General features: G+C 52.3%; 7 protein-coding genes across 7 annotated transcripts; 4 read left to right on the top strand and 3 right to left on the bottom strand.

Annotated features, from left to right (window-relative positions):
- The first annotated feature begins 215 nt into the window (after positions 1-215).
- Positions 216-1,388, top strand: BO72DRAFT_451885 (H(+)-transporting V1 sector ATPase subunit F). Its single transcript, XM_040945602.1, has 5 exons — positions 216-372; positions 453-487; positions 562-595; positions 670-807; positions 903-1,388. The coding sequence occupies exons 1-5, from the start codon at positions 346-348 to the stop codon at positions 1,041-1,043; spliced, it is 375 nt and encodes a 124-aa protein (XP_040797361.1). The 5' UTR covers positions 216-345; the 3' UTR covers positions 1,044-1,388.
- A 376-nt stretch (positions 1,389-1,764) lies between these two features.
- On the bottom strand, positions 1,765-2,427 carry BO72DRAFT_387390 (ML domain-containing protein; the record flags this gene model as incomplete). Its single annotated transcript, XM_040941672.1, has 3 exons — positions 1,765-1,866; positions 1,937-2,153; positions 2,216-2,427. 3 exons carry the CDS (start codon positions 2,425-2,427, stop codon positions 1,765-1,767), a joined length of 531 nt encoding a protein of 176 aa, XP_040797360.1.
- Positions 2,428-2,998: 571 nt separating this feature from the next.
- Positions 2,999-4,760, bottom strand: BO72DRAFT_451883 (putative peroxisomal 3-ketoacyl-coA thiolase (Kat1)). Its single transcript, XM_040945601.1, has 6 exons — positions 4,511-4,760; positions 4,351-4,446; positions 3,443-4,291; positions 3,324-3,388; positions 3,163-3,274; positions 2,999-3,099 (listed from the first exon to the last, which is right to left on the bottom strand). The coding sequence occupies exons 1-6, from the start codon at positions 4,613-4,615 to the stop codon at positions 3,061-3,063; spliced, it is 1,266 nt and encodes a 421-aa protein (XP_040797359.1). The 5' UTR covers positions 4,616-4,760; the 3' UTR covers positions 2,999-3,060.
- A 1,000-nt stretch (positions 4,761-5,760) lies between these two features.
- Positions 5,761-8,312, top strand: BO72DRAFT_412862 (putative bifunctional fatty acid transporter/acyl-CoA synthetase (FAT1)). Its single transcript, XM_040942489.1, has 5 exons — positions 5,761-6,288; positions 6,348-6,503; positions 6,565-7,711; positions 7,791-7,940; positions 8,006-8,312. The coding sequence occupies exons 1-5, from the start codon at positions 6,003-6,005 to the stop codon at positions 8,175-8,177; spliced, it is 1,911 nt and encodes a 636-aa protein (XP_040797358.1). The 5' UTR covers positions 5,761-6,002; the 3' UTR covers positions 8,178-8,312.
- A 442-nt stretch (positions 8,313-8,754) lies between these two features.
- On the top strand, positions 8,755-10,957 carry BO72DRAFT_451881 (MFS transporter). The gene is made up of 6 exons (XM_040945600.1): positions 8,755-9,112; positions 9,176-9,210; positions 9,327-10,082; positions 10,141-10,265; positions 10,330-10,491; positions 10,559-10,957. Exons 1-6 carry the CDS (start codon positions 8,916-8,918, stop codon positions 10,883-10,885), a joined length of 1,602 nt encoding a protein of 533 aa, XP_040797357.1. The 5' UTR covers positions 8,755-8,915; the 3' UTR covers positions 10,886-10,957.
- Positions 10,958-12,324: 1,367 nt separating this feature from the next.
- Positions 12,325-15,906, top strand: BO72DRAFT_480339 (sterol homeostasis protein ARV1). Its single transcript, XM_040947628.1, has 7 exons — positions 12,325-12,768; positions 12,854-13,143; positions 13,208-13,784; positions 13,844-14,076; positions 14,532-14,603; positions 14,650-14,703; positions 14,760-15,906. Exons 1-7 carry the CDS (start codon positions 12,519-12,521, stop codon positions 15,879-15,881), a joined length of 2,598 nt encoding a protein of 865 aa, XP_040797356.1. The 5' UTR covers positions 12,325-12,518; the 3' UTR covers positions 15,882-15,906.
- Positions 15,907-15,917: 11 nt separating this feature from the next.
- On the bottom strand, positions 15,918-17,105 carry BO72DRAFT_451878 (V-type proton ATPase subunit E). Its single transcript, XM_040945599.1, has 4 exons — positions 16,860-17,105; positions 16,629-16,712; positions 16,468-16,520; positions 15,918-16,385 (listed from the first exon to the last, which is right to left on the bottom strand). Exons 1-4 carry the CDS (start codon positions 16,868-16,870, stop codon positions 16,306-16,308), a joined length of 228 nt encoding a protein of 75 aa, XP_040797355.1. The 5' UTR covers positions 16,871-17,105; the 3' UTR covers positions 15,918-16,305.
- Positions 17,106-17,276: the final 171 nt, after the last annotated feature.

The raw sequence follows: 17,276 nt of genomic DNA, 5'->3' as shown, positions 1-17,276 counted from the left end.
CATATGTCCAGAAGAGAGTAGCTGTAGACCGGAAGTTATTGAGGAGCCAAGCTCGTGATAAGCTAATTGAGTCGAAGCCGCAAGTTTTCCTCCCGGCTGTCAACAACAATGAGGGATAAGTGAGTTAATTAGTTAGCGGCCGGTCCCGCTTAGATAAGCAGAGACCGGGGCTTAACTTAGTATGACGACGTCCGATGGATTGAACTTATCGGGATCGAGACTCAACTTACCTTACGGGGCCAGCTGTGCGTCTGTTTCCGCGGGCCTTACTTGGATCATTCGCAACGCCCGACGATTCCGGTCAGACAAGTTCATCTTACACATCCTCCTTCTTACAATAACACCATGTCGGCCGCGGCCGTCTCCTACAAGGTAACCCCCCCCCCCTTTCAAAGCATCCCCGCTCTTGTTGCTTGAGCTAGCCCGCATACTGACCTCCAACGGCCCGATAGGAACGGCAGTTCCTTGCTGTCATCGGAGATGAAGAGTAAAGTCCCTACCTCTCGTCGAACTTTTCTTTACAAGTCACTCGCGAACTGACTGAACGCCCAAAACGTGCAGCTCCGTAACTGGACTTCTCCTCGCGGGTATCGGTGTACGTGTTACCCTGAAGTGACCAAACCGAAGAACATTGGCAGCATGCGACCAGCAACTGACCCTCCGTTGAAGCACGTCACAGATGGCCCGGACGCGCAACGAAACTTTCTGGTCGTAGACTCGAAGACGGAGACCTCTGCGATCGAAAAAGCATTCCACAGCTTCACGCAGGAGCGACAGGATATCGCCGTCCTGCTCATCAACCAACATGTACGTGATAGAACAGTGTGTTATTCGCACACGTTCAATCGCGATGATAGCGATGCCCGGTCGCTGGATGCTCTGATATTGACAAATATACTCAGATTGCGGAACGCATCCGCCACGCCGTCGATTCATATGCCGAGGCTTTCCCCGCGGTCCTCGAGATCCCCAGCAAGGACCATCCCTACGATCCCGAGAAGGATAGCGTGTTGAAGCGGGTGCGCCGACTGTTTGGAGAGTAGATCAGAGACAAGGAGGGACAGGAGATTGTCCGCTAGGCACAATCAATACAAGACTGGATGCTCTATCGACCGTGCTGCATGCGCATACGCTTCCCTACTATCAGTTGTTCCTTTACCTGGTCGCTCCCGCACTGTTATGGAGAACGAATGGTCCCAGAGCGGGAGAAAGATACCCATGATATTTGTTCATAGAATTCCACCTGTCAATGTTGCAAGAGCGTTGCTGATATTCGGAACCTGTCTAATGGTATTACTTTTCACATACCAGTCTCTATGTACACTGTAAACTCTGGATAGAGTGTCTAGCAGTTTGATCTTTGATACACTAGCAGACAAAGTCTCCTCACTGAATCTTGATACACATGTTATTAGTACTATGGTGACAGGGGAAGCCCAACGGTGAACGGTCGTAAAGAATATGACAGTGTGCTATGCCTCTGAGCAAATGCTCCAGAACGCCATAAATAACAGAACGCAGGCGAGGAGGCCAAGTAGTAATGATCGTGAAGCGTAAAACACAAGCTAATGGAGCATTGGTCAACAACAAGCAAATTCACTGGACATAATGACCGTACTAAAAGCATAAGGAGGTCACAGGACGGTTGTCAGCTTGCAAAACGAGCAATCGTGGTCAGTGAAAGAGCTCGTGAACATCTAGCACAATCCACAGCTGATGTGCATCAGAATGAGTGGTAAGCACCCGGAGATATGCTATTGGCATTTAGAAGAGAGAGCCTCTCTTAAACTCAATGTTTCGCGCGTCGAGGCAGGTAATCCGCTCATCATTCACAGACATGACATCGGCATGGACCGTGTATTTGCCCTAAATGATAGATGCCTTGGGTCAGTTTCGATTCGTGGCAGTTAGCGTCTTCATGGTTAGTGAGACGTACCGGAGGGATTTGACTGGGCAGGTCGACCTGCTTTGTCAGGACCAGATCGCCCTTGTCCAAGGGGCATTCGAGGTCAACATTGGTAAGTTGATCGCAGAGATCGGCCTTCTGCCTGATCAGAGTAATCAGACCATATTTGACCTCGAGCAGAACGTAAGCACCCTTCTCAATCGGCTCCTTCAATGTACCACTGGCCTCGATCGTGAGAGTATGGCCACTGCGAAAGATTAGCGATGAATATCACGGAATGACAAGCGGCTGTATCGCAGTAGGACATACGGAAGAGGAGGGTTAGGGGACAAGTCGACTTTCTTGATCTCGAGGACGTCGCCAGAAGGATTAGCGCAGTATTCTAAGGGATTATCGCCTTTGACAGGGATTCCATTGGTACTGATCGGAGACTGTGAGTTGAAGAAGTCGATCGACCGAGCGGTAACGGCGAAGGGAGCGACGCTGAGGAGGACTGCGGCGGCAGTAGATAAGAGCTTCATGGTTGCAAGACCTGAGGGACTGTGGCGTGTTATGACCTAACAGAGTGAGCGCGATGTCGGCACTGAAAACGCAGTGGGCGAGTGAAGATAAAGTATATGCTGTATAGTTTTCGAGCAGAAGAGCTTAATGGGAAGCGAAGTGATGCACGGTGAGGAGGCGAAATGGAGGAGACGAAGAGCGGTGTCATGGGACGTACCTGGCTTGGCACCCGCCGATGACGACGGCTGGGGGAAATCCACGTGATGGTGCCTGCGCCCTTTCCAGTCCTTGCCTACTGGAACTAAAATGAATGCATGGGTGATCAATCTAATTTAATTAGAGATCTCGAGCTGCTGATTTCCTTCCAATTGCAATTCTTGATGGCCTTTCCAAGTCTATGGTAGTATGGACTACGTACTTTGCTATGGAGTCAAGATACTTAATCTGGGGTTATTGACCCACCACCCATTGCTCCAGAGGGCGCAGCAAGTTACTTATCGTTGTTTACGCAAATGCCTTGTACATCAATCTCCGCAATGCCAAACTTTCATATCCGACCGGCACACAGATTATGACTTCACTCTTGAGCCTCTCGAACTTATGTATTAAATGCATTCATCATAATATAGCTATTTACAGGTTCAACCTCTGCTTCAATGCTCGGAGACAAAGATGCCCGCCATTCCCATGCCCTAAAATGAGAACCTCAGTCAGCATTGAGCAGTAATCGGCTACTCTACTTGGGGTGAACTTACGGTTCCGACACACATCGAGGTCACTGCGACTCTCTTGTTTTGACGGCGCAGCTCTGAGAGGGCGGTGACAACTTGGCGAGCTCCAGTGCAGCCCAGGGGGTGGCCGAAAGCACTAAATTTGATTAGCAGCTGATGCATCGGAAAGAAACCACGCGACTTACATAGCACCACCTCGAGGGTTGACTTTGGCCTCATCCAAGGCTAGCTTCTGCACGCAGTACGTTCCCTATGTGGAGAGTTAGTCCTTGATCGTGCTTTTATGGATTGAATGTGCGTGTACCATCGATGCGAAGGCCTCGTTGATCTCGAAGATATCAACCTCCTCCTTGGACAGCCCGACCTTGGAAAGGATCTTGGGGATAGCGATGGACGGACCGATACCCATGATTCTGGGCTCCAAGCCGGCCACGGTGGCGCCGCAGAACTTGGCCAGAATGGGTTGACCGAGTTCTTGGGCGCGGGAACGCTTCATAAGAATCAGACCTGCGGCACCATCGGTTATCTGACTGGCGTTTCCACCCGTGGTAGCGCTGGGTTTCCATTGGGGAAAGGCCGAGCGGATCTTGCCCAGCGACTCCGCAGTCGTGCCGTATCGAATACCATCATCGCGATCGACGACGATATCCTTCACCTCACCAGTCTTAGAGTCCTTGATTTGAGTCTTGACGGGGACAATCTCATCCTCAAACCAGCCTGACTTCTGAGCGTGCTCGGCTTTCTGGTAGCTCTTTGCCGCAAATTGGTCGTGCTGTTCGCGGGAGATGTTGAATTGCGCGGCGACGTTCTCGGATGTTTGGCCCATGGGCTGTGCATTCTGCGAAGCAATGGGGTGCGCCGTGACCTGGGAGGACATCTCAGGCGCGCCTCCGTCAGCATTGGTACTCATGCTCTCCGCTCCAACCGCAATGCCGACGTCAATGGATCCAGCGATGATCTGGTTGGCGATATTCTGGATGGCCAGCAAGCCAGAAGAACAGAAACGGTTGGCAACAGAAGCAGCTGCGGTTACCGGAAATCCTGCAGCCAATACTGCAGATCGTGCGACATAGGCGGAACCGGGACACAAGACATTTCCGACACAAACATCTTCAACAAGATTCGGGTCCAGGTTAGATTTTTCGCGAATAGACTAATGAATGATGCGGTCAGCCAACGGGCAAGTGGCGCAAGCAGACGCAAATAACTTACTGTGAGCAACGAGATCAAGAGGTTGTCAAGCGTAGTGTCTTTGAGTCCGCCCTTTCTGGCCTTGGTGAGGGGAGTTCTGGCGGCAAATGTGATCACCTAAGAATCTCAAGTCAGCTCCAGGCTAGACTACGTATCACGGTAGGTTGCTGTAGTGCCATACAATATCGTCAGGGTTCTGGGTGAGAAGCTTTTGCCGGGCAGAGGCAGCTGCCGGGCTGGCAAGCTGGTTTGCGATCGAAGATAACCGTTGCTGAGGGGAAGACATTGTGCTAGTTCTATGTCTTTCTTCTTTCCCACTTAAAGTTGGAAGAAATTCTTTGCCCGACTATGAAGAGGTTGCGGTGAGTATAGGAAAGAAAGTCAAAGGTCAGGGCAAAGAAACAAAAGAAAGGTTGATTCAGACATTCTTCCCCAGGAGTTGGGATTGTTTTATTAAGCTGGGGCAAACCGCCGCCGGACAAACAGCCGCGGCTCCAGCAACAACAGGGCAAGCCAGATGCAGCAAAGCAGCCGAGCCGAGATCGGGTTAGGGAGTGGGAGCGACCAGGCTTGCAATGCCGATCGAGCGGGTCTACTGTATCCAGTGTATCCACTTCTGCCCCCCTCATGAGGTTTTCTCCGCCAACCTTTTACGTACAGATGTGAATTAGGTCTGCGAGTGATCCATGGAAAGGCCGGGTGAGCATCGAGGCAGTTCAAATGGCCGATACGTAGTTCAAGCCGAGGCGTGAGTGGTTTGCTGCAGACTCGGGGAGGAAAGTGTACTGGAGTGGTAAGACTGGTAATATTGGTAAGATACGGTAAGTCCCGTCGGCCTCGGCTCAGTCGGTTGTCGGCCCCTCCGCAATCTTGGCCTCCGGATTTCCATTCTCATTGGGATTTCTTCTTTCTGTGAGTTCTCCCCGCGCGTCCTGTCAGTTGCGGGTCAGGTTTCAAGGTTATTTTGTCAGAATCCCCGTGCTTCGAGATAATGCACGGGATTCATCATGGCAGTTGAGGATATTCGAATAGAAGAGGACGACTTTGGCAACATGCCCCGACCCCGACGGTCCGACTCTGAGCGGACAGTTAATGATTAACTGCCAGACTGCTCGAGATGATGGTATTGAAGTCTACCATCTGGCTCATATGCAGAGTCTCCCTCCTCGCTGCTGGGCGGAATAGAACCATACTCTCACTACAGTCAGACCGTCAGATTAATTTGGCCAACATGATTGCATACAGAGAGCATGATCCATCTATCTACCTTCCAGTTATTGATAACTTAGCCTGCATGGATGCGACTGGACTGTTAATTACCGCCGCGGTCTGAAAGGTTGCTTAGATAAACCCACTCTGGTAACTTACAGCCGTACCAGACTACGGCAGTTCCCAGCTGTTTTGTCTCCCGACCCCAGATTCCGAACTTTCTGCTTGCCCCATTCGCCATTCGGATACCTTTAATTGTTCACTACCCCGGATCTTGACTTCTAGATGCTGTTTTTCTTAGATAACTGGACTGTCCCGACGCAATTGAGGTCCGTGTCCTTATTACATAGCTTCTGAACCCATCAATTGCAGCCGTCACTGTCCGAGTCTCTCATACACATACACATTCTCCCCCCCACCCCAAAGACGATCAAGGCTGGGGAAAAGTACTAGGTACCGTCAGCATGGAGCTCTTCTCGGAGATAAGCACATCCTCCCTTGCAATTGCATCTGCCCTCTCTGTGGCGGCAGGTGCATACCTCAATGCCAAATATTCCATTGCCAGTGATGTTGCAGCGCTGTACAAAGACAAATCATGGACAAATCGTTTGGGTCAACGCATTGCGCAACTGGGCGATACGGCCACCATCTACAAGATGCTCGAGCGAGTAGTCGAAGTAGAAGGTCACGGCGCAGACGAGGCACTCTGGTTTGAGAACAAGACATGGACATATGCACAATTGAAGGATTGTATGTGAACCCAACCATTGTCCCCGAGGTGCTTCAGTCCGGCTAACCTTATGCAACAGTGGTTGATCGATTCGCTGCTCTTCTTCACGCCAGAAGTATATGCCCGGGAGACTTCGTGGGCGTCTTCACCACCAATTCCCCGGAGATGGTCGTGACCATCTACGCACTCTCAAAACTCGGGGCTGTTGCTGCTCTCATCAACACAAACCTTCGCGGTAAGGATACGTGACGAGCACGTCTGATTGAAGTTAGGGCTGAGCTGATTAAACTGGGCAGACGACACCTTCACTCACTGCCTCAGTGTCTCCGGCAGCAAGTTCATTATCTCAACACCCGATTTGTCGCAACATGTCTGTTCGGATTTGCCACATCTCGCCTTCAACCTGACATCCTTCGAAGGGGTTTCTTCCGGTACAGCGGAACTAATCACATCAGCGGACCTGCAGCAATTTTCGCCCACGGGGCTGTCTGCTGCTAAGAGATCTCCTAGTGACCTGAGCGCACTCATCTACACCTCAGGCACCACGGGCAAGCCCAAAGCTTGCGCTATTCGCAACATGATGGGGGTAATTACATCTAACCCCCAGACGGTTGACATCAACAACCGCTCCAAGTACTACCCTCTGCGGACTTACTCCTCCCTTCCCCTCTTCCATGGAACGGCTTACTTCACTGGTATCTGTTACTCCGTTGGAAACGCCGGTACGCTCTGTCTCCGGCGAAAGTTCTCCGCGTCGCAATTCTGGAAGGACGTGCATGATTCGCGAGCAACACGCATACTATACATTGGTGAGCTCTGTCGGTATCTCCTATCGACACCCCCTTCCCCCTACGATCGCAACCATGCCTGTATAGTCGCCAACGGCAATGGCCTGCGGGGCGAGATTTGGGAGCGTTTCCGACAACGCTTCGGCGTGCCTGAGATCCGCGAATTCTATAGATCCACCGAAGGAGTGGCCAAGTTTGATAACTTTGGAGAGGGCGCGTGGGCCGCCGGCAAGGTTGGACATTCGGGCTTCATCAAGCGTATGATGGAAAACGATACCTATATTGTCAAATATGACACGGAAACGGAAATGCCCTACCGGGATCCAAAGACAGGCTTCTGCGTGAAATCCAGACTCGGCGAAGAAGGAGAGGCGATCGGGCGGGTGAAGAGCCGCGGCCTCCTCACCGAATACCTCCACAACGATGAAGCCACAGAGAAGAAGTTGCTGCGCGATGTCTTCGAGAAAGGGGATCTGTTCCAACGCACCGGAGATCTGGTGGTTCGGGATCACGACGGCTGGGTCAGGTTCCAGGACCGCGTGGGTGACACGTTCCGCTGGAAGGGCGAGAACGTGAGTGCGGGCGAGATTCGAGATCACATCTGCCGGCTTCCGGCCATTCACGATGCCGTGGTATACGGTGTGAAATTGAGCGCGTATGTCATTGAATCTCCTGGGCGCAGGCCATGACTGCAATCTGAATGTGCTTCCATGCTGACGAGTGGCTCTTACTAGGTATGACGGCCAAGCTGGTGCTGCAGGTATCACCCTCGAGGATGCTTCACCCGCCACCGAGGCCGAAGTCATGGCCAACCTCTATCCCGAGTTGAAGAAGAGGGGAGTGCCGTCTTATGCTTTCCCTCGGCTAATTCGACTCACACAGAAGTAGGCACCCCGCTACCATTCCAAATTTATCGAGAGTAGGGAGTATTTTGCTGACCTACCACCAGGGTGGAAACCGGAGTTACGTTCAAGCAAGCCAAAGGAGCTCTGACCAAGAAGGGATGGGACCCACGGACAGACTGGGACGGTGACAAGCTGTACTGGCTGGATGGCACACAGTACAAGAAGCTCGATGAGAAGAGCTGGGCATCTATAGAAAGTGGACAGGCCAAGCTGTGATGAGTGCATGGGGCAAGAAGAGGCAGTCAATTTTCTTTTTCTTTGGGGCTAGTTGGGTGGCGTACTGTACAGACCTCGTACTGAGAACTCAGGCACATAGATGCAGTTATATAGTGTAGATAATAGCCGGTCTAGACTCGGACAACATGATTTGACAGCATCGATCGTCAAGAATCGACCAGGTGGTACTAGATGGATGTATGCAGCTGTGAAGACCCGGGGGAGCGGCTGCCTGAAAACGGAATTGTTTGTGCATGAGCGTCCACCACAATGTAACCACTGCATCCATCCCTGCTCCTTGACAAATTCTGCGATGGCGAAGGACAACTGAACCGACGAAATATCATTAGTGCCTTCGATCAGTGCAGACCTTTCTTTCCAATGCTTGTTACGCTCAATTGATCTGCTACTTCAGCACGCCTGCAGTCAAATTGCCTCCCAGCCTATTCTGTTCGTTGGCCACGAAAGGGAAAAAAAAACCCACGCACGACACCAAGAACCCACTTAAAATCCCCCGTGTCTCTTGTTGACTTACTCGTTACCATCAACCGTACCAATCACCTTATCTGCTCTTATCACGCTTGACGATCTTAGACGCGGGGTTCCAGCCCCTCCAGCCAGTCAATCGCCCGTATAAATGTTCTGCAGTGCGCACTACCCTTTAGCGCATTGAAAAACCAAATCTCAACGTCTTGAATTTTGAAAACCGAAAAAAGCAGAAGGGGAGGGAAAAAAAGAATGGCAATGGCTTCAACAGGTGTTCCCGTTGAAGATTCCTCTTTGAAACATGGGCTGAAGCCGATCAATGTTGACAGTGTTCACGAGCTACAAGACAGTCCTACGGACAGCAGCGGCGAACAGGAGCAGCAGCGAGCACCCGATTCCTTCGACGCTCAATATCGCACGACAAGATGGGAGATTTGGGCCTATTATGCGTGCGTGGAGTATGATCTCCTGGCGGAATAATTGCTAAACAGATACTTCCGACCATCTTTTAGTTACTATATCGGTAACAATGGGTTATCCTTGTTCAGTGAGACTTTCTTCCCCAATTGTTGCTGCAAACGGCATCTGCATGAGGATCGGTATCATCGGCAAGAAAAAAGATCACTCTCAGGTCGTCAGGCTAACAGCAATCCACAATTGCAGACTTTGCCCCAACGGCGTTCCAGAATCTCTTATCGCAAGCCGCAGGCAATCGGGGAACGTTGAATTTCGCCGGCCGTCAGCGGTCGGTCAATAGTATCGTCCTTCTCTGCAACGGCATCTCGTTTGCGATCCAGGTGGTCGTGTTCTTGGCCATCGGCAGTTTCGCCGACTTTGGGAACTGGCGGCCGAACATCCTGATCGTGCTGTCGATCATCGCGTGGGCGATCGGCTTTGCGTGGCTGGCGGTCCACGAGGCGGAAAAATGGAGCGTCGGCGTGGGATTGTACATCGTCGGGCTGATCGCGTACCAAACGACACTCACCTTCTGGACGGCGGCGTTCCCGGGCCTCGCCAGGAACACGGTCGAGATGCGCGATGCGGCGGATGAATATTCCGCGGGCCGCATCTCGAGGGAGGAGTATGACCATGCGGACTCGATGAAGCGCACCCAGCTGTCCAATGTGGCCTTCTACGTGCAGTCGGTCAGTGAGCTGGTCATCCTCGCCATCATTGTGGGCATCATGTTCGCCTTGCACGTCAATGCGAGCGAAGCGAACAACAACTGGGGCTTGAGCGTTCTGATTGCCTTTGCCAGTGGCGTTTGGCTGCTGGTGTCGATACCATGGTTCGTGCTGGAGAAGCGCCGGCCGGGTCAGGATCCGGAGGGAAACAATATCATTATTGCTGGATTGAAGCAGCTTGTCCGTGCGCTGAAGGATATCTGGACGTTGAAGCAGAGCCTGATCTATCTCGTTGGTATGTTTTCCTGCACCTTCGAAATGAACGTGCCTGGCTAACTGCAGTGCACTCCTAGGTTACTTCCTCCTCGGCGATTCACTGAACACCACCGTGACAGTTATCTCCACTCTGCAAAACAACATTGTGTCGTACAACTCTCTTGAACTGACATATGTCTTGCTGGCTGGTATCGCCGCCCAGGTTCGTACCCCCTCATATCATGCATACATGCTTGGGCCACCTGGAATATTAACAACATATCCAGGCCGTCGGCATTTACACATTCTGGTATGTTCAGCGACGCTTCGACCTGACCACCAAAACCATGTTCAACATTGTTGCCATCGCCATTATTCTCCTCGACGGCTGGGGCATGATTGGCATCTGGACGCAGAAATTCGGATTTCACCATCTCTGGGAAATCTGGGTAAGTACATTCTCTGCCTTGTCGAGGTCCCGCCCATACATTCTCTGACCAAGGTCTCCGGGATTAGGTATATCAAGTTTACTACGGATTCCTTGTCTGCCCGTGGTACAGCTACTCCATGATCATGATCTCCGAAGTCACCCCGCGGGGCCACGAGTTCCTCTTCTTTAGTCTGTTCAGCATCATCGGCAAGACCTCCTCCTTTATCGGACCGCTGGTGTCGAGCGCCATCATTGATGCCTCGCCGAGTGGGAATAACTCCACGCCATTTTATTTCCTGTTTGCGTTGAGTTTGGCCAGCTTCGCGGGGCTGGCTTTCTTCCTTGATCTGAAAGAGAGTCAGAAAGAGCAGGAGGAGTTTCTTAGAAAGAAGAGGAAGGAACCTGCAGTTTGAGGATGCATATCGATGGCTGTAGATTTGTTTTTGACCTTGAATGTTACACCGAACAAAGCCACTGAGGCCTCGGATCCCAGGATCCATAGATGCAACTACGAATCTTGCATTGCACGCCACTACTACAAATCAGTAAGAAGGTATATTAAAGGATCATGAAATAGATCTGCTAGAGTACCACTGGCGTCCTCATAGTCCCCGGTTCTGAGCGCCGGAAATTCCTAAACAGTAGCGGACCCTCCAGCAGATTCTACATAGTAACATGTCCAGTATGCATGCCTCGCAAAGCGACAGTATAGATAGCCCCTCCGACGGATAAATTCTGCCACCACAGGTAGGCATAGGCGGTGAAGCGTGCGGCGGACCCCCTACGCCGCTTGGTGCCCGGCAGGCGGTTGCCGCTTTAGCAGGACAATTCTGCCACCGCCCAAATTAACCACTCTACCCGGTCGTTTTTTGGAGACTGGTTTTCTAGATTTCTGGTGACTTGGGGAATCTGTCGCTGCGAGGTTCGTTAGCTTCTGCCGAATACGGCGGTCAGGTAGGCGGTAGCAGGTCTCTTTTCTGTCATTGAACAGCTTCCCAGGTTTCGTCTGTTCCTATCTCTAAAAGCCCTGGGGATTCTAGCGAGATTCTGCCGGGCGGGCGGCTTGCTGGTTCTGGTACTGCCACCCCACCCCACCACCGCCCACCCGCTGGTACATTGTTTTCTGCCACCGCCTAAATTGAACAGTTTCCCGGATTGTTTTTGGGAAGCTGTTCATTTCCCAAATCCCTGTGGACGGTGGCGAGGTTCGTTAGGTTCTGCCGGATGGAACGGTGAAGTAGGCGGTTTGCTGGTTTTGTGCTGGGATTTGCTGCCTACCGCCTAAAATTGAACAGTTTTCCGGATTGTTTTTTCGGGACTGGAATGTGGGGAGCGCTGGTTCTCCTGCTGCGAGGTTCGTTAGGTTCTGCCGTGTGGGCGGTGAGGGGGGCGGTAATTGGCGTGATTCTGCCAGTGCTCCATGCTTTGTCTACTGTAGTCGACCCGGCCTTGTCAAAATGATGGATGAATTAAATTGCGGGTTTCGACTGCTTAGGGCTCAAGAGGGTTCTTGGGGCATGGTTGATGCTGCCTTTCTCCGCTGCAAGGTAAATATCTCTTCTTCTATTCTAGCTTGTCGAATTTCAATCCTTCCGGGCCCCTCCACTTTACTTTTAACTATCTCTATTGTTGGGACTTGGTGAATCTGTGGGAAGAATCGTCGAACGCGCCGTGTTGGGAAGTATAGACTGCCGAACCGAATATCATTGATAACAGATGGCCCGATTCAAGATAAGCGGTTCCCACCCTTGTATACACCATACATGGAGTAATCTGGTAGTACTCCCTCCCGTCTTCCCCTCACCGGCAAGAGAGGCAATGTCTAGTTTGATTCTTCCCCGCTGCAACCTGTCGGCGATTTTGTCCAATGCTATAAGTTGCGCCCATAGCTATCAGGCGCCTTATCTTCTCTCAAGGGCACTAAGTATGCGCTACTAGATATGGTAATGGTCCTCGAGTATAATTATGAATTGAGCATGCGCTCCACTCTTTGTCCACTTCCATAGTTCCATCATATTTCAGGTATCCCAAACCAATCCTCTCACCATGACCAGCCCATTCCCAGCTGGAAATAGCATGTCCTCATTCTGGCGGTCGGAGCCCGATCCATTAGACAATCATCGTTCCACCGACGCTCTACCTGAAACCTGCGACATTGCCGTCATCGGAGCTGGCTACGCCGGCGCATCTACTGCTTATCATTGTTTAGAGCGTGCGACTGCCGGCGGAAAGAGGCAGCCGTCCATCGTCATTCTTGAAGCACGGCAGGCTTGCTCGGGGGCTACCGGACGCAACGGTACGAAGCTTCGCTCATGAAGTAGCTTTGCATCATGAGCATTCGCTAATTTGTGGGGCGTCCATCTGCCCCGCGGTTTGCACAGGTGGCCATCTCAAGCCCGATGTCTACAGCCGAGTCGGCAACCTGGCCAATGAGTACGGAGTCGAGGCGGCGGCCGAAGTAGCCGCATTCGAGATGGAACATGTCCTTGCAGTGCAAGCTTTGGTAGAGAAGGAGAAGATCGATTGCGATATGGAGGTCAACCGTGTCTGCGATGTGCACTTTGACCCAGCCCAGCTTGCAAAGGTCAAAGCGGGCTATGATTCTCTCGTCGCAAAGGGGGTGAAGACTGTAGAAGATGTGAAATTCACCGGGCTGGAGGCTGCTGAAGCTGTGAGTTTATCGCAATCCTATGTTCCGTATGTATGCACATGCTTAGATCCGCCGACCTTGGCAGATATCGGGCGTTAAAGGAGCTCGGGGGTGCTTCAGCCAACGCACCGGGCGCCTCTGGCCGTACAAGCTTATCATGCACCTTCTGAAGCTCGCCATTGCCGCCGGGGTGAATCTGCAGACAAACACCCCGGTACGGCAGATCTCCGATGATCCGGATGCTGAGGGACGATGGACCCTCACCACTGACCGCGGCTCGATTCGCACCAAGACGGTCATCTTCGCCACCAATGCATACACCGCTGCCCTCGCACCGCAGTACAGGGACAAGATCGTCCCTGTGCGGGGATTCTGCAGTCGGATCGTGGTTCCGAACCCGCCTGCTGTGGCCATGGACCGCTCGTATACTCTGCGCTTCAACGCCTGGGACTACGACTATTTGATCCCACGTCCTGACGGTAGTATCATCGTGGGCGGTGCGAAGTCCACCTTCTACAAACAGGACATTCCCAGTTGGTACCACAACACTGATGATGGCAGGGTGGTGGACGGTGCGACGCGGTATTTTGACAACTATATGCAGCGTACCTTCCACGGCTGGGAGAATACGGGGGCATACACGGACCGTGTGTGGTCAGGAGGTAGGCCCTTGGTGATCGGCTTGTTGCGTTCTACGGTCGTTGGGCTAATGTTTGAGTAGTGATGGGATATAGCAGTGATTCTCTACCGCATGTTGGACATGTGCCAGGTAAACCCGGTCAGCTCGTAATCGCCGGCTATAGTGGTCATGGCATGCCGCAGATTTTCTTGTCTGCGCGGGGCATCGCATGGATGGTTGTGGATGGGGCAGCTTATGAGGAAAGTGGAGTTCCACGGCTGTTCAAGACAACCCCAGAACGGTTGGCGAGTGGTCGGAATGATATCCTGGCGTATGTCAAGAGCCTGGATGTGGGAAGTAAGCTTTAGCTTCCGACGACCTGAGTAGATTCTCAACAATTAACATTAGAAGAGAATGGTTATAAAGCAACTAGGAGGCAATAGAGTGATTAGCCAGCTGTTGTGTCGCTTGAAACGAGGAACTGGAACTGGAGTGGAGATGCGGAGTAAACAGGCCAGGGACAGCCGCTGCGGAGAAGGTCTTCACCGCCTTTGATCTCCGCGCCGAGATTGGAGTCGACTCTTTCTCCTTTCCTTTTCTTCTCTTCCATCATTCCTCATAGCATGTTGCATTTATATCAACAATGATTTTATGATCAGTTACAAGCGACACGATGCCCATCTGCATCGAGTGCTCATATCCAGTCTCCCATCTGTACAGCACCTACAGCCGTGCTGATGACCGATCATTGGGTAAAGGAGTACGCTTGACTCAATGTCCGCGCTGCCAGCGCTTCGCCGACAAATATGTCGAATATGACTTTGTCGTACTCTTCATTGATCTTGTCCTGATCAAACCACAGGTGCGGCTCTTGCTCTGCAAATTGAACCCAAAGCTAAATGTACCAGGTATATCGCCATCTGCTCTTCAATCGATTAGGAGGCTATGACAATCAATTCGATGTAAGACCGCCCGCCCACTGTCAACACTTTCATCACTCAATAACTGACGTCCTCAGCGCTCCATCATCCGTCTCGGGATCCTCCTACTCCTGTTCGATGTCTACCTCACCTGGGCTCGTATTGAGAAATCGCCCTCCATTGTCGATACCTTCCTTTGGCGCGCCCCTGTCATCGTCCAATACTTCTTCTTCCTCACTCTGAACGCGCTTGCGACGCTTGCTCATCATCTCACCATCCGTCTCCTTGCCTCGATCCTCGCCCCAACGCCCCGGGGTCACGTCGCGAAGAACAATACAACAAACCACACCGAGACAGAGGCCTCTCATCCCTCCACCCCGGTGCTACCGTCCTTCCCAGCATCCCAACTATCCCCGACTGCCACACTCACCCCTGCAACGATTCTCAGCCCACCTAAGCTCATCCCGCAGGGCTCATCTTCTTCTCTCCAAGATGCGGCAACAACAGCATCCACTGGCGCCATCACGACAGTCAGCGAATCCCAAACCCAAACCCCAACCGCCCACTCCCCCCCTCCGCCGCCGCTCCGCCGCTCCTCCACCGCCCTCACCCAAAACATGGCCATGAACATCCCCATGGGAATGAATATCAAGCCGTTGCCCCCACCCTCCCCTGCAAGCCCCACCGCCATCAGCACCGCGCTTCTCGTCAGCAGCTGCGCGAAGCTATTTCCCATCCTCCTCGTCATCTGGGGCCCGGACGGCAGCGGCAACGCTTTCACCACCACCACTACCACCGCTTCGCACTCTGCCATCGATCAAATCGGCAGTAGTGCCAGTACTGGCTCACCCACAGCCCTCGACAGCATCCTCACGCCTGTCGCAGCAATCACCGCCGCCATCACAACAGCCACACAAACCTCCTCCACATCATCGTTATCATCATCATCGTCGTCACTTTCCTCCTCCCTCCTGGACAGTGTCATGCGCGCACTGCCAGAGTCTGTTCCCACCGGCTATCTCGCCGAGTTCTTCGAGTTAATGGGCTCGCTGCTGTCCCTGGGTGCGGCGGATTCGCATCTTGTGCTACTGAGTAACATCGAGGCACTGTATATCCTGCTGGGATGCGGGTATCTGCGGGCCGTGGCGTTGGCGGTGACGGGGTTGGTGGCGCGGTGGTCAGTCCAGAGGGTGATCTTGGGGTTGGTCGGAGTTAGTTAGTCTAAGCTTAACGGGAAGAATCAACACAGGTCCATGCTTATCTTTTAGCTCCTCTACCTCCACCTCCGTATACGCAACATACATATAACTCCCCCCCTCCCAAGAGAAGAAAAATGTAGGATACAATCATGATGCAATTCGCGAATCCGCATAACTCAAAACAACCTTCGCCCGTGCCAACAAACAAAACCAACTATACAGAACGTTCGAGAAACATGAGAAAATCCCTTGCAGAATCCACGGGGGTATAATCCCATCCAACCCTCCCGGCCAACCAAGCCAAGACGGGCCCGTACGTAGCATATCACCAACACTTCTAGGCACCCACCCTGCCGATCCACCTCGACACACATCATACAAAGGCCTCACATCCCGAGCTTACACCCCTTCAACACAAAAACAAGATCGCAAGTCCAAGAGGGATTTACTCAGGCACCCGATCAGGCCGAATATCCGACCTCTTAGGCGTGATGAGCGGATGCCACTGCGCGAGGAACGTGATCGCTACACATAACAGAAAAGTCACCGGTCAGTATTCAGTTTTAGGGGCCTGGCCCGGCTCATGAGGGCATGGGGAAAGACATACCCCACATCAGATAACAGCATACGAAGGATAAGATCAGGGTACTTCTGAACACACTGTCTCAAGTATTAGTTTGTTTTTTTGTGTTGGTGTCGCCCCAAGCCGAAATATCGCATTCCCTCTTTAGGGGAGTCATGGGCGAGGGGAGGGTGCGATGAACATACGTCTGATTCTCGCCCTTGGGGCTGAAGATCCACGCCAAGACAGAGGCGATGACGACGACGATGAGGCCGATGATGATGCTCCATCTGGTTGTTTTGCAGCATGGGTTAGTGGGCGGTTTGGGATTCCGGTTATGCTGGATGTGATGGAAGGGCAATCAAGCCTGCTTGCTGCCCTCGCACACTCTTGGTGGCCGTTGGGGGAAAGGTTCGAATGGCCGTGGGGCAACTTACCCGTTCGCCATCTTGACTATAATTGCTTCGGATATGAGTTGTCTTGCGGAGGTCGAGGAGAAGGTCTGTGGCGAGGGTGTAAGCACCAGGTCCCGATTGGCAGATACGCTTTGTGGTGGTGGAAGGAAGTACAATTATTGTTCCGTACAGCGTAGGGCCAGCCTAACTGTGTGCTTTTCTCCTTTTGTCTCGTGGTGGTTTTTGAAGATAGATTGATTGTGGGTGAGGGCTGCTGGCGAGTGGTTGGCCTGGGATTGTGTATTGCGCTGTGGGTGTGGAGTGCTGGTGGTTACTTTGACTGTTCGAGGGGTATGGATCGTTGTTGCGAGGTCGGGAATCTTAAGTACGCTTGGAGAGTGAGAGGGGTTTAGAAGGCCGAGTTGGTGATAGAGATGAGCAATTGAGAAATTTGGGGGG

The sequence above is a fragment of the Aspergillus fijiensis genome (genome assembly GCF_003184825.1).
Source record: "Aspergillus fijiensis CBS 313.89 unplaced genomic scaffold BO72scaffold_61, whole genome shotgun sequence".
Taxonomy (NCBI): Eukaryota; Fungi; Ascomycota; class Eurotiomycetes; order Eurotiales; family Aspergillaceae; genus Aspergillus; species Aspergillus fijiensis.
Note: the sequence above shows the minus strand (reverse complement) of the source record. Positions and strands in the feature narration are given on the sequence as shown.

Bases quoted from the DNA above. Each gene is read 5' to 3' on its own strand.
- BO72DRAFT_451885 (XM_040945602.1), top strand. From the start codon at position 346: ATGTCGGCCGCGGCCGTCTCCTACAAG. The intron at 488-561 runs GTAAAGTCCCTA...CAAAACGTGCAG, and splicing joins GCTGTCATCGGAGATGAAGA to CTCCGTAACTGGACTTCTCC. The intron at 596-669 runs GTACGTGTTACC...CCTCCGTTGAAG, and splicing joins TTCTCCTCGCGGGTATCGGT to CACGTCACAGATGGCCCGGA.
- BO72DRAFT_451883 (XM_040945601.1), bottom strand. From the start codon at position 4,615: ATGTCTTCCCCTCAGCAACGGTTATCTTCGATCGCAAACCAGCTTGCC. The intron at 4,292-4,350 runs GTAAGTTATTTG...ATCATTCATTAG, and splicing joins TCTTGATCTCGTTGCTCACA to TCTATTCGCGAAAAATCTAA. The intron at 3,275-3,323 runs GTAAGTCGCGTG...AATCAAATTTAG, and splicing joins AACCCTCGAGGTGGTGCTAT to TGCTTTCGGCCACCCCCTGG.
- BO72DRAFT_412862 (XM_040942489.1), top strand. From the start codon at position 6,003: ATGGAGCTCTTCTCGGAGATAAGCACATCCTCCCTTGCAATTGCATCT. The intron at 6,504-6,564 runs GTAAGGATACGT...TAAACTGGGCAG, and splicing joins CATCAACACAAACCTTCGCG to ACGACACCTTCACTCACTGC. The intron at 7,941-8,005 runs GTAGGCACCCCG...ACCTACCACCAG, and splicing joins CTAATTCGACTCACACAGAA to GGTGGAAACCGGAGTTACGT.
- BO72DRAFT_451881 (XM_040945600.1), top strand. From the start codon at position 8,916: ATGGCAATGGCTTCAACAGGTGTTCCCGTTGAAGATTCCTCTTTGAAA. The intron at 9,211-9,326 runs GTGAGACTTTCT...CCACAATTGCAG, and splicing joins CAATGGGTTATCCTTGTTCA to ACTTTGCCCCAACGGCGTTC. The intron at 10,083-10,140 runs GTATGTTTTCCT...GTGCACTCCTAG, and splicing joins GAGCCTGATCTATCTCGTTG to GTTACTTCCTCCTCGGCGAT.
- BO72DRAFT_451878 (XM_040945599.1), bottom strand. The intron at 16,521-16,628 runs GTATGTTCATCG...TACTTGAGACAG, and splicing joins CCCAAGGGCGAGAATCAGAC to TGTGTTCAGAAGTACCCTGA. The intron at 16,386-16,467 runs GTATGTCTTTCC...TGTTATGTGTAG, and splicing joins ATGCTGTTATCTGATGTGGG to CGATCACGTTCCTCGCGCAG.
- BO72DRAFT_480339 (XM_040947628.1), top strand. From the start codon at position 12,519: ATGACCAGCCCATTCCCAGCTGGAAATAGCATGTCCTCATTCTGGCGG. The intron at 13,144-13,207 runs GTGAGTTTATCG...CGACCTTGGCAG, and splicing joins GGCTGGAGGCTGCTGAAGCT to ATATCGGGCGTTAAAGGAGC. The intron at 14,604-14,649 runs GTGCGGCTCTTG...TAAATGTACCAG, and splicing joins TTGTCCTGATCAAACCACAG to GTATATCGCCATCTGCTCTT.